The 14,741-nt window shown below is 35.0% G+C and overlaps 1 protein-coding gene across 1 annotated transcript in view; it reads left to right on the forward strand.

Moving 5' to 3' along the window:
• LRPPRC (leucine rich pentatricopeptide repeat containing) overlaps positions 1-14,741 on the forward strand; it is a 102,661-nt gene that overhangs the window by 50,044 nt on the left and 37,876 nt on the right. The window contains exons 24-25 of the mRNA XM_045827802.1: positions 6,677-6,801; positions 7,304-7,410. Of these exons, the coding sequence (XP_045683758.1) occupies positions 6,677-6,801; positions 7,304-7,410 (232 nt within the window). The remainder of the gene's footprint in view (positions 1-6,676; positions 6,802-7,303; positions 7,411-14,741) is intronic.

Genomic DNA, 14,741 nt, shown 5'->3' on the forward strand with positions numbered 1-14,741 from the left:
GATTTGAAAGAATGGGCCCAGTGCCCAGAAGAATTAGGCCCTCCTTCACTACTGGGCAAAAATAAAATAATTAACAATGAAAATGAGGCCATGTAGAAAAGTATCTTACAAACAGAAACACTTTGAAGACAGAGGAGACACAAAAGTCTTCCAAAACAGGTCTGCAGATGGGGCTCATGAACCAGGAGAGCTTACCCAAGGGAACATGGAAATACCACGGGCGTCAGACTTAACCTGGAGCTTGCTCTGTGCTTTTGATTTTGTAGTCCAGTCAGAGGTTTGTGTGTCTCAGTAAAATCTGACTGTCCCTGTCATTTGGACCAGAGAAATCTGTTTGCATCTTTTCTTTTATGACTTTTTCACTGCTTTCACATGGATAGAGAAATTGTTATTACCTTTTATTTTTATTTGCCTAGGGTTTTGGGTGTGGGGTGGGGTTTTTTTTCTGTCTTTGCAGAGGCAAGTCTGCACGACAAGGTCTTTCAAATTTATCTGTTATAATAAAAAGTTTTGTGGACTGTTTTAGAGTTTGAGAACAATAAAAAAGAGACAAAGGAAATTTTATGTTTATAAATTGTAGAAAACAGTAATAGTACTCTTAGTTGGGGATAAGTTGAAGGAAAAAAATTGACTTTAAACTCTTTTCCATTTGTGTTTTCCCCAGCTGATAGAAGGTAGCTAATTAATTCAGAACCTTGACAAGTGCAGTCCTAGGATTAAACTACAGTAGTTTGCCAAAAAGTCCAGATGTATTTGATTTGATTAAATGCTTAATCTTCAATAATATAATGTAATTGACCTCAGCAGGTATGAACTCAACTGGGGAATGAGACTTAATTATTCAAACGAGATAAAATTATGAAAAGCATTCCAGAACATTGTACAAAATCTTCCATCTTTTCATTCAAAGGCAAGCACCTTTTTGGAATGTCATAGCAAAGACTCCAAAGAGGCTTTTACTTACACATTGTAATTCTGGAGCAAATTCATGATGTGGAGTTCCTTAGAAAGATGATATTTAAGATTCAGTAGATTTTAATTTTGAACGGACTTTTCCAGCATTAGAAAAAAGAGGGGAGAAATTAACACTATCAGTTTGTTACTTGGATAATGTATAAAAAGGTTTTAGATATGGAAAATAATACATTTTGTTTTTGTTCATTTGCCAAAATAACAACAGGTTTGCCCAGTGATAAACAGGTTTGTAAACTAATCTGCTTTTCTATTATCAAAATGATAATACTGGCATTGAGCAGAAAAATAAGAGTTGAACAGAATTTTTCACGTGTTCTGTTTACATTAGGGTTGTTCTGTAAACCATGTGTGCACATGTCATCCAAGTGTTACTTTAAACATTTTCTTTCGTGGCTGTTTAAATTTTATTTTTTAATTGAAATCATACCTCATTCTGGGAAATGACCTGAATCCTCCATATTAAGGATGGAAGAAATGCTTTAAAATAGGTTAGAACAGCTTTCGATTCATCTTTATACAACATTAAAGGAAGTGAAATTAATAAAATCTGGGTCAATTAGGTTTAAAGGCATAAGAATTTGTATGATGCCGTTTTGGATTCACTTGTTTTATAGCTTATCTGCTTTGGTTTCATTGCATACAAAAAATATCTCAGGCTGTTTAACTGGATTATTTAGTACAACTGATCAAGGAAGCTTTAATTTTTGCTTTCCAATAAGGATCTTTCTGTGCTGATTTGTGCTGTAATCTGTATATGCCCACATACATTTCATGTAAGTGAATCATGGACTTTATATATAATCCTTTCAGAACTCTTGCTAAATTAATCTTGAGTTCTTCATAAAGGTCATAATTTCTGTTCGATAACAATGTGGGTTTTAAAACTCACTGTAGCACTTTAATATATTACATAAATGGAAAATATACTTTATTAAATGCTGGTTATTCTGTCATATACACGCCCCTTCAATTTTAGCATCTTCATTTGTACTGGATACTTTTATTATTTATGGGAATGCTTGCCTTCTAGACTAAAACTCTTTATGTGCTGAAAGGAAATTAAGGAGGTTTGCCTCTTTTACTCCATTATTGCAATTAAGAATTTAGCATCATCAGTGCCAAAGGACAAAAGTGTGTCATTTGCCCTAGGGGGACAGGACAGTGATAAGATGATTTTTCGTCAAGGATCATTGGGTCGTAATTAAGTTACATTCATGGCTATTGCTTTTTGAAGGATGATTGGTAAATGACAGGCTTCATGTGCTTAGTGCGGACAGTGTTCAGTAGGGTTTTTTCTCCCTCTGACAGAAAATCCTGTTGAGCCTGATAATGTAAATGTGGCATTTTATTCTGAACAAAAGAGCAGGGAAATGAGCTATCTTGTCTAATCATTCAGTTGTTTAACACCGACTTCCAGTTTAGACTCAATTGGCTGGAAAGCACTTGACATGTGAAGTTAGTTAGTGCTGTTCCGAACGCATGTTTGAGTAAATTTTAAAGTAAGTGACAGCTAAATTGTACCTAGGGAAATTACAAAGCCTTCAACACAGTTAATTTTTTGGGGAGGATTAGTTGTAATTGCAACACCAGTCTCCTTGAAGATTCCTCATTTATAGATGATGAACAGAAAAAAAAACATTTAGCTCTTTCAAGGACTGGTTCTTTTAACAGAGTAATTTTTGTGAAGATGATGGTTTCTCCTGAATTGATTTCTCTCCAAACAGAACATCTGCTTAAAATTTACAGAGTAGTTTGTTTTTAGAATGTTGGGGTGTTTTCCCCCCTTTTAAAAAAACTTTTTTCCCCCTGCAAAGCTCTTTTTTTCTCTAGTGATTTCAGATTTTGAGAGCTTTTTAGTCAATAAGCACTCTCTCTAAGTAAATTGCCACTTCTCTAACACTTTATGCATAATGTTGAAGCACTTTATTCCAATTAAAAATCAATATTTGTCATTTTTTGGTTGTTAAAGTTAAGTATACTCTCTGGATTGGAAAGTTATTTACCATAGTTAGGAAGACTATGTCTGAAGCTATGAATAGTTGAATGGATGGTTATGGTTGTTCGTGTCTAACAATCCAAGATCACATGAAACACGTGTGATTTTTTTTTTTTTTTTACAGTTACATGTAGTGGGGATTTGGGGTCAGGAGTGCTTTGTTTCCTGGGACGGTTAAGTAGATATTTTTATAATCAATGAATGCTGTATGTGAATGTATGTCCAGTGGGTTTTTGTGTCATGGACATTACAGCACATTTTAATTCCACTAATAAGGACGAAAACAAGAGGTAACAGTTGAAGGTTTGCCTTTTGGGATGTTCCTCCACGTAATAATGAGAAATTAAGTTCATAGTAGTTTTATCTATGGTCATATTTCCTTAGGAAAGTGAATTAGAGATTTCTAAAATGAATTTTAATATGAGCCAAGTGAGCCCGTTCATGTTAATAAATAAAACTTTTTTAAGTGTTTTAATTAAGTATTGTAATTGGACTATTATATAAATGTGTTCTTAAAACTTAGAATTATAGAATCTTTCTGCTGTTCTGCCTTTATTTCATAGACTTACAGAATTTTAATAAAGTTAATGTGAAGTTAATTTGCATCAATCAAAATATTTTTAAGTGAGTGCCTACTTTTTATCAGCACATAGTTTTATTCATGGAAGTTACGTATTTCACTGTGTTTTCGGAGGTAGTCTAGTCATTGAGCTATCACAGTGGGGTTTTTTAGAAATAATAATATGTTGTAGAGTTGATTTTCTTTTAGTATTTGAAGTTTGTGAAAGCAGTGGCTAAATTTTTATTAGGCACAGACTTACAATTTTTGTTCCATTTGTATATAAAGCTACAGGAATTATTCATACGGGGTAGGCAAAAGTAGGTTTACAGGTGTAAAACAAAGTTAACAATAATTAATAAATAATAATACAAGAATAAACTTTTGCGTACTCACTACTCTAAACCTACTTTTGTCCATCCCAGTATGTACTGCAGTAAGCATGGAATCAAAGTTTTGAATCCAGAGTTAATGTTAACAAGATTTCTTAAAAGGATTATTGTTATTTTAGGATAGGATTTTAAATCAGCTCTAGTGTTTTAAAGTATACAAAAGAAATGACAGAATCATTCTGGGTCACAGAAACTAGAAATGCACTGATTGGTAGTGTTGTGTCCACATTTGGGGTATAAAGTAATTAACACATTTTCCTTTAGATATTTTGCTGCTCTTAATTCCTTCATCTTGCCTAATAAAAGGGGTATTTTCACAAGATGATTTTCTCTGCTGGTGTGAAATAAAACATTTGAGTTGATGAACCTAATAGGCCTAAATTCATAGGACCTCACATAAGAATACTCCAGCTGGGGGGGAACCCAAAGGTCCTTCAGTTCAGCAGTTGTGAGAAGCTGCTTTTCATCACCTCTTCTAGATAGAAATGTATCACATTGCTGCAGCTGAACTGCATATACTAATCAGTAGGACTGAAATTCAAGTCTCATGAGTATACAGCTCTTTTCATTGCAATATGAATTTTAGATACTTCTTCATGTTTACTTCCATCACCAAAGTTTCCCCGCTTTAATAGGAAAGATTAATGATGACATAAAATTATATGAGGAATGAACCCTTTTATCTCTTTTTAAAGTGACAGGATCCAACCACAAGTCAGAATGTAGATAACTGGGATTGAAAAGAAACGGACTAGTTGTTAGTTCATTTCTATCATGAGTATAGTTTGTTTGAAATGTTTCATTATAGATTTCGAATTCTTTTTGTTGGCAACCTGAGGGCAGTAACATCAGTACTTAAATTTCTAACAAATATATGAATTATTTCCATTTTGCTATTCTTGTCTTTTCTGTTGTTGTTCTGAGCAGGTATAATCTTTAGAAGCATATATTTGGAGACCAAAGACTATTAACATGTCTCTTTGATTGACAGAACAATTATTCATTCATTTATTGATAGCTTTGACCTAAAGTAGGAGAAATGCAATTGAGACATTACTATTCTAGTTTGGGAATTGATCTGAAAAAGCAAATCATACCGCTTTTAAAAAATCAGTATGTGTTAGCTTTTCTCTTAAAAATATTTTAGTAGTTTTCCATTAAATGGAATTGTAGAAAGGTAATAACTGAACTTGTGTCTGAAGCAAGGGAAAATACTGATTATATAAAGCTTTATATCATATGTGTAGCTACTGTAGCATTTCTCTTGCATGACAGTAATCTAGCCTGCAACATCTACTTGCGGTTTTGAAATTAACCTGTAATTTAGTCTTCACCCCAAATGACAAAAATTCAAATGACTCTGTGGGGTGCTGGAAGATGCACTGTAAACAGGGCTCAGTAAGGGGATGAGGTGGAGTTCCATCAGGATGGGCTCCTTTTCACTGTGTCAGTAGTCTTGCAGTGAAATTAACGATTCTCCATGCTATTTTACTTTTTCAGTGTGGCTTAAAATCTTAATCTAGATAAAATAGTAATTCAGCCTAGGGCAACATAACATTTGAATAATGGACCAAAATGTTAGGGCTTCAACAGAAAATTTAAAGGGGCTTTCTTTCAAGAACTGCTGTATCCAAGAAAGGAATGTGTTTTCTCCACTAATGTTGACACTGCCATTAGTACTGCTTCGGTCCATGTCTCTAAGCAGGCCTCTTTTTTAAAAAAAAATACATTTCACGCTCTTTAAAAATTTTTTATTTCTTATTCCAAATTGCATTGACTATTAGGTTAAACAAACAACAGTGCTTTTAATGGAGCTTAATCTAGAATTAGGCACACTCCATGGAAGTGGGAAGTCCAGGGACCTGATGGCCACGCCTTTCTTCCTCTGTTCACCTGGCAGTTGTCAGTCAGTCTCCAGATGCTCTCACTTCCTTATCTGTGTAAAAGTGAAGGGTGGTGGCAGGTAGAATTGGATCAGATAATGTACAGTTTTTCCAAGGTCTTACGTATTACTCATACTGTCATTTCCTTTTACAGGAAAAAGTTTTTGAGGATTCACAAGAACGTATTTCTACATTCTTGTTTAAGAAACTGACTTAATGAAAATATTTTTTATTTTAATTTATTACCACATCAGAGAAGTCTTGACTTTATAATTGGAAATAATTTTTAAAAGCTTACCCTCTAATGAAAAGCCTTTTAAGAGTTCTAGAATTCACTGAATTCACAAGAATATCCTAGCTTTAGCAACAGTACATTTCTCTATGTATGAATTTTAGTTATTTTCTCCTCATCTGGAGAGATGGCAGTATAAAAAATAAGATAAAGGTGGAAGTGCTTGGAAATGCCTTGATAGCTGTTGACAGACATTTAATAAAGTTTCCCAAATTTGGAATTATTGAGAACTATAAATGCATAAGTAGTTACAAAAATATTGGATGGTAGTCATTGTTTTTAGAAATAATGCATTCTTAGAGTAATCTTGGAGAATATGGAACCTTCATCTATTTTGACTTTTTTTATAGTGCCATTTAGCAAGTAAAATTGTAAAAGATGAAGCAGGGAAAGCAGGGAACTGCTGATGATGTCTGAACACTTATTTATATGTAAGGATTGTTTCTCTTACTGTTTTTTCATTTTGGCTTCATGGTTTTCTGCCTCAAAGCATAGTCGTGTACATTTTTAACTGGTCATTGTACATGTCTCTAAACTAACACGTATTTTTTTCATTGTTAATATTTTTATGTTTTCAAGGGATGACTTACCTGCTGCTCTTGAAGCCACCATTGGATGCTATGAAAAGTATAAAGTATTACCGAGGATTCATGATGTCTTATGTAAATTGATAGAGAAAGGCGAGACTGATCTAATTCAGAAAGGTTAGTCACTTTTTAATATCCCGGTGTACTCCGAGTTGCCGCTGCCCCTCCCCCTCCCCTTGCACTCATCGCTTATTTAATCTTAATGCATTGCTGTGAAAAGAAAATGGAACACGAAGGCAACGCACATCCAGAGAAAATGTTATACTTCTAAATTAAAAATATATCAGGTAGGTTTTCATAATTGTAAATGTCCTTGATTTTAACAACTGCTCATTTTTAAAAGTTGCCCCTCTTATTTTCTATGTCTTGGTGATGTAGCTTTATGAGGACTTTCTGCCCTCATTGTCACCAGTTCCCTCTGAAGCTGGTCGTAGGTACTGATTGTTATAAATGGGTGCTGTTAAATAAAGACTGTGCCAGGAAGTTGGTTGGCATAGCTGTAATCTTTAAGATGTTCTAAATATATATTCTACTGTTTTCTTATATTTTTCTAGAACTTCAGCTGATGCTGTTCCTCTACATTTTTTTCTTCTAATATATTTTCTTCTTTCCTCTCTAGCAATGGACTTCGTGAGCCAAGAGCAAGGTGAAATGACAATGCTCTATGATCTCTTCTTTGCCTTCCTACAGACAGGAAATTACAAAGAGGCCAAAAAGATCATTGAGGTGCGATTTTAACTACAGTATTCTAATTGTACAGCCTTTTAGACTCTTAATTAGAATATGTTTTAAAATTTTAACCTTTAATTACACTTGTTCTGATTCATGTTAATATAATTCAATCCCAGTAATGGGGTGGGGGTAGGGAGAAACTCGGCCAGCTTCTTTATTGTATATAATTACAGTTCAAAAAAGGCAGCCTGGTTGTATATTGAATTTGTTTCCTTACTTTGTTAAATTCACTGTTATATATCAAACTGATATTTGCATAAATCTTGGATTGTGGAACAATTAAATTAAACTGGCATTCCTGGGTGTAAAGTTACTAATCCTCTTTGCCAAGGAATTCTTTGTTCTTAAAAGCAGTGGAATTTAATTTGTTGCAGTTCATGCTCAGATTTATTTGTAATGCTTGTCTGCAAGTTAATCAACCAAACAAGTGCTGTCCGCAACTGTTTGGCATTTAATTTAGAATTTCTCTCTCTCTGTCTCTTTTTTTAACTGTGGTAAGCAGCTTATGAGAATAGTAGGTGACAAACCTGGCCTATTTAGGATTTAGCGTATTTTGTCTAAGCGTGATTGAAATTTTGCTTACTGAAATTAATAAGTCAAAGGGCACCTATAAAGTCTGTCCTAATTGTGATTAATTTTACTATTAAACAATTCTGTGTCCCCTAAAAAACAAACTGTTTCCAAAAGATGGAACCATAACCTTAAAGAAATATTTAATGTGATTAAATAAATTTGTAAACACATCAGTAATCATGTTTCTCTCAGATCATGCTTTGCCATTACTTCATTTCTTTTTCCAGAAGTGCCCATGGTGGACAGCACACAGGTGTGGTGTTTGGCCCTCTTGATTGTATATTGATGACTCCTTATCATGAAATTGCAAATGTAGACACACAACCCATAAAATTACTAGTTTCTATTGATGTTTTTGAAAGAAAAGTCTAGTATGGAAAAGGAAGACTATGAAATTAATTCAGAACTTTCTTCTCTTATTGTTTGTCTTATAATTCAGTTGATCCTCCTGCCAGAGGAGAGTGGGAAATGCTTTCTTGGACAGGTGTTTCTGTAGCTCAAGTAGTTCATTTGTATTATGTAGAAATGGTTTATAAATTTTTTCATTGTAAGTACACGGTGGGTCTGTCAGAAATTGTGAGGGGAGCTGCCTGCCTGTTGAGTTCTGTTGCTCTTTATACATGGTGTCAGTACAAGCAGGGCAGCGATCAGAGTAGAAGTGAAGCTCAGCTATTCACATAATGGTGATGAAAGGTTCTATAGTAGGCAGTCATGTGCCTTTGTACGTAATAAGCAAGACACAATAGGAAGAGCCAAAGGCATAAGAGTGAGTTCTCCTTTTGCCATTTACTGGCTAGTGTGATAATGGACAAGTTACTAAACCATTTTACACTTTCTTATCTATACAAGGGAGTACAGGGTGGGGCAAAAGTAGGTTTACAGTTTATATGGAAAATAATAATAATTACAAGAATAAACTGTTCCATGTACTCAGAACTGTAAACCCACTTTTGTCCTACTGTATATAGTCTTTTTTTAATACTCAATCACATAATGTATGTAAAGCAGCTTTCCTGCTTCCTGGATTATGACAGTAATAAATAATATTAATTCTCTTCGCTCCTTAAAGGTAGGGATTGTATTTTCTTCTTTACACCACATAATTCATAATATGATGCTTAGCAGAAGGTATATGCTTGTCACATGAATAGGTAAGAGAAGACTGCCTCTTAATTACTCTAAAGCTTTGCCAGTGTACATCATCACTAAGTGTAATCATTTAGGAATGGCTGTCTACTGATTATACAGTTTTCATAGTGGATATGTGTAAAATTGCTTAAAGGATAGAGAACAGCTTTGTAGAATCCTTGCAGTCCGCTAGAGTAGTTCAGCAAGGTGTGTAACATGAGAATATGCTGAAACACATTTCAGTCGCGTTTTTAATGGTTAGTTGGAGTTGAATTAAAGCTGGGAACTTGCTTTTTTTCACTGTGGAAATTTAAGACCTGGAACTTTTCTTACAGTTTTCTAAGGATTATTAAAAATATAAAAAGTAAAGAAAATTAATAAGCTGGGACTGTATCAGCATATAAAGGAATATTACAAAATACTGAGCAACATTTTCATCATTCCCCAAAATGCAATAGAATCTTATCAATGAGTCAGTCCATTAGGGTTGAATTTCCAAAGCAAAGTATACAATGAAGCTTCTTGGCTTTGAAGCACTGCGGGAAATAAACCAGTGATTAAAATGAGCATAGTCTGCCCTGGCTGCCCTGGCTCAGTGGATTGAGTGCCAGCCTGTGAACCAAAGGGTTGCCGATTTCATTCCCAGTCAGGACACCTGCCTGGGTTGCAGGCCAGGTTCCTAGTAGCGGGTACATGAGAGACAACCACACACTGATGTTTCTCTTCCTCTCTTCTTCCTTTCCCCTCTAAAAATAAATAAATAAAATCTTAAACAATTAAAAATAAAATAAAGTGAACATAGTCTTATGTTTTATATCTATACACGGATTATTGCAGGAAGGTGGAATTGTAGCTGGTATTTCGCTTTATACTTTTCTGTATTTTCTGATTTTTCTAAGCACACGAGGTTTGTCCAGAAGGTATCCAGCCATATAATATGGAAAACAGAGACATTTATTGAAGAAGATACAAGATACAGGAAACATTGTACACAGGACAATGATGACTCAGTCCCCTTCAAAGTAGGCACCTTGGGACCTCACACAGTTCTCCCAATCTCCATCAGCTGCCTGCTCATATTTTCCTGAATCTCATCAACTGAAAATCATTTCCCTTTCAAAGGTGATTTTAGTTTTGGGAAATGCCAGAAGTTGTAGGGTGGTAAATCTGGTCTGTAGAGGGCTGAGTCACCTGGGTAATTTGATGTTTCTCCAAAACACTCTGAACGAGACATGATGCATAAGTGGGCACTTTGTAGTAATGAAGCTGCCAATCAACAGTTGCCCGTAGCTGCACCCTTCTGAATCATCTGAATAGTTTCTGAGGAGGAATGTTCAAGCTTAACGAAAAATACTGATGCAGATTCGTTGCTCTACTCATTCATTTTGAATGTGATATCCACACAGTACACATGTTCACTCAGTGGTGTCTACCACCCCCACTGACTAGTACAGTGAAGTTGTCATTGTTCACACATGCGCATTCTCGTTCATTCTCCTTGGCTGCCAGGTTACATTGATGTCACGCAAACCATTATTGTTCTGTTAACAATGGCTGGACTTTATCTGGACAGACCTTGTATGTATATATATTTTTTAAAATACATAATCTTTATTATATTTCTTTCCATTACCATTTAGTCCCCCTCCCCCAGCAGTCACCACCCTGTTGTCCACATCCACAAGTCCTTTTTCTGTTTTACTCAATTCCTCCACCCCCTAATCTTCCCTCACACTAGCTGTCATCTGTTCTTCATCTATGAGTCTGTCTCTGTTTTGCTTGTTAGTTCAGTTTGTTCATTAGATTTCACATGTGAGTGAAATATGGTATTTGTCTTTCTCTGACTGGCTTATTTCACTTAGCATAATGTTCTTCAAGTCCATCCATATTGTTGCAAAGGGTAAAATTTTCTTCTTTTTTATGAGAATTGCATTGTGTAAATGTCCTATAGTTGTTCTATCTACTCGTCTATTGGACACTTGGGCTGCTTCCATATCTTGGCAGTTGTAAATAACGCTGCAGTGAACATAGGAGTGTTTATGTTCTTTTGAATTAGTGTTTCAGGTTCCTTTGAATATATTCCCAGAAGTGAAATCGCTGGGTCAGAAGTCTCTCCATACTACTTTCCACAGTGGCTGTACCAGTCTGCATTCCCACCAACAGTGCAGAAGGGTTCCCCTTTCTCCATATCCTTGCCAGCACTTGTTGGTTTTTGATTTACTCATGATAGTCATTCTGACAGGTGTGAGGTGATATCTCATTGTGGTTTTAATATGCATTTCTCTGATGATTAGTGACATTGAGCATCTTTTTGTATGTCTGTTGTCCATCTACATGTCCTCTTTGGAGAAGTGTCTGTTCAAGTCCTTTGCCCATTTTTTAGTTGGGGTTTGTTTTTTTCTTGTTAGGGTTTTTTTTTTTTTTTTGGTGTTGAGTTTTGTAAGTACTCTATACATTTTGGATATTAACCTCTTATCAGATGTATTGGCGAATATGTTCTCCCATTTCACATATATTCTTATAGTCAGAAAAAGTGTTATTTCCTTCCAAAAAGAGTAAGAAAGAAAAGCAAAGCAGACTAAGACCAGCCCTCAGGGAGCTAATGTAAAGCACTTTGAACGTGAAATTAAATGTGAAGAGAACTTCTGTATAAGACTAAGAAGTGTTAACTGCTGTAAGTATAAATGGTACTACAAGTTTAAGAGTAGAACTTATTCCCAAATAGGAAATTAGGCAAGACTTTCTGGAGGAAGTAGGGTATGAGAAGGAGACTGATGGGTGTGGTAGTACTTAATATTGGGGAGTTTGAGGATTTGGAAAGTATATTTTTGAAGTATTAGAGCAAAGAAGTAGAAGAGGGGAAATCACTAAATATCTCTCCCCAGCTGTGTTGAAATATACAGGTAATTGACATGTAGTGTTTTGTAAGTTTAAGGTACACGTATTTATATATTGCAAAGTGATTACCACGGTAGCATTAGTTCACACCTCTGTCACTTCACATAATTGCCATTCTTTTTTGTGGTGAGAACATTTAAGATCTCTCTTAGAAACTTTCAGGTAAATAATACAATATTGTTAACTATAATCACCATTCTGCATATTAGATCCCTAGAATCTGTTCATCTTATAACTGAAGGTTTGTACCCTTGACCAACATTTCCTCCACCCCTGAGCCCCTGGCAACCACCATTCTACTTTCTGTGTCTAGGAGTTGGAGTTTTTAAGATTCCACATATAAGTGATATCTCACAATATCTGTCTTTCTCTTGTCTGACTTATTTCACTTAGCCTAATATCCTGAGGGTGTGTCTGTGTTGTTGCAAGGAGCAGGATTTCTTTTCTTGTGGCTGAATAATATTGCCTTGTATGTAATATATACCACATCTTCTTTATCCATAGACAGATACTTAGGTTGTTTCCTTGTCTTGACTGTTGTGAATAATACTGCAATGAATATGGAGTACAGACACCTCTCTGAGAGCCTGATTTCATTTCCTTAGGCTATATATCCACAAATGGAATTGCTGGGTCATAGGATAGTTCTATTTTTAATCTTTTGAGGAACCTCGGTACTGTTTTCTATCATGGCTGAACCAGTTGACATTCGCAACAACAGTGCACAAGGGTTCCCTTTTCTCCACATCCTTGCCAACACTCGTCTCTTGTCTTTTCAATGACAGCCAGTCTAACAAATGCGAGATGATAGCTCATTGCAGTTTTGATTTGTGTTTCCCAGATGACTAGTGATGTTGAGCATCTTCTCATGTACTTGGTCATTTGTATATCTTCTTTGGAAATATGTTTATTCAGCTCCTCTGTTCATTTTTTAATTGGATTGTTTAGGTTTTTGCTTTTGAGTTGTATGAATTCCTTACAGACTTTGGATATTAATCCCTTATCAAATATATGGCTTGCAGATATTTTCTACTGTTCTGTAGGCTGCTTTTTCATTTTGCTGATTGTTTCTTTCGCTGTGCAGAAGCATTTTAGTTTGATGCAGTCCCATTTGTTTATTTTTGTTTTTATTATTTGTGTTTTTGATGTCTTATCCAAAAACTCATTGCTAAGACCAATATCAAGAAGCTTTTCCCTATGTTTTCTTCTAGGAGTTTTATGGTTTCGAGTCTTATATTGAAGTCTTAAATCCATTGTGAACTATCTTGTGACTGGTGTTAAAATAGTCCCAATTTCATTCTTTAGCATTTGATTATCCAGTTTTCCCAGTGCCATTTATTACAGAGGCTATCTTGGCTCTCTTGTTAAATATTCACTGGCCATATATGCAAGGGTTTATTTCTGGCCTCTTGATTCCGTTCTGTTGGTATATGGGTCTGTTTTTATATAGTACCATACTGTTTTGATAACTGTAGCTTTGTACAATAGTATAGTTTGAAATCAGGAAGTATGGTACCTTCAGCTTTGTTGTTTTTCAAGACTGCTTTGGCTCTTCACGATCTTTTGTGGTTTCATATGAATTTCAGATTTTTTTTCTAATTCTGAAAAATGCCATTTGGTGTTTTCCTAGGGATTACATTAACTCTATACATGCCTTGTTTAGATAGTATGGATATTTTAATAATATTAATTCTTCTGATCCATGAATAAGGGATATCTTTCCATTTATTTTTGTCTTAAGGTTCTTTTATCAAAGTCTTACAATTTTCAGTGTACAGATCTTTCACATTCTTGGTTTAATTATTCCTAAGTATTTTATTGTTTTTGATACTGTTGTGAATGGTGGGGGGTTTTTTTGTTTGTTTGTTTTGGTCAGATATTTTGTTGTGTATAGAAGTGAAACTGATAATTTTGTGTATTGATTTTGTATCCTGCAACTTTACTGAATTCATTGACTAGTTCTATAGTTTTTTGGTGGAGTCATTAGGGTTTTCTGTGTATAAGATTATATCTGCAGCCCTACCTGGTGTGGCTCAGTTGGTTGGGCGTTGTTCCGCAAAGTGAAAGGTAGCCAGTGTGATTCCAGTCAGGACATGTGCTTGGGTTAAGTCCCCAGGTGGGGTGCATACAAGAGGCAACCGATTGATGTTTCTCTTACATCTCTTTTTCTCCTTCTCCAAAAAGAAATAAGTAAAACCTTTTTAAAAAGATTATATCTTCAAACAAAGACAATTTTACTTCCTTTCTAATGTTTTAAGTAATTCCTTCATCCTGTGGCATAGGATTTGTGAGAAATATTTTGTAAGGGTAAATTGTTCCCAGAGACCCTTAACTATCTGAATATGCAGACTGGAGTTCAGTCAGAAAACAGTGTTAAAAGAAAACGGTGTGAGCCGTGTTAAAAAGAAATTTATATTAGCAGAAGGATATGTGATAGATTAAAGGGGGTTTGAGGCAGTCAGTGAGATTAATAGGATCTGAATTAGGATAATGGTTGTGGGAATTTTTAAGACATTTTAGTCAGTTATTTCAAGTGATATTTGATAATGGAAGGATAGTGACCTTAGCAGGAGATAGGATGAATTAACAGAGGCATGAGATCATTTAAGCTCTGACTTGAGATAAACTAAGCTCTGAGATCTGATAAAGCAGTTGCCATTATAAACTTTTAAAGTTGGCATTGACATTCTTGTCTGAAACTTCCTGAATATAGTCCTTTAACAAAG

Source organism: Phyllostomus hastatus, unplaced genomic scaffold (assembly GCF_019186645.2).
Source record: "Phyllostomus hastatus isolate PE091 unplaced genomic scaffold, TTU_PhHast_1.1 phas_scaffold_78, whole genome shotgun sequence".
NCBI lineage: Eukaryota > Metazoa > Chordata > Mammalia > Chiroptera > Phyllostomidae > Phyllostomus > Phyllostomus hastatus.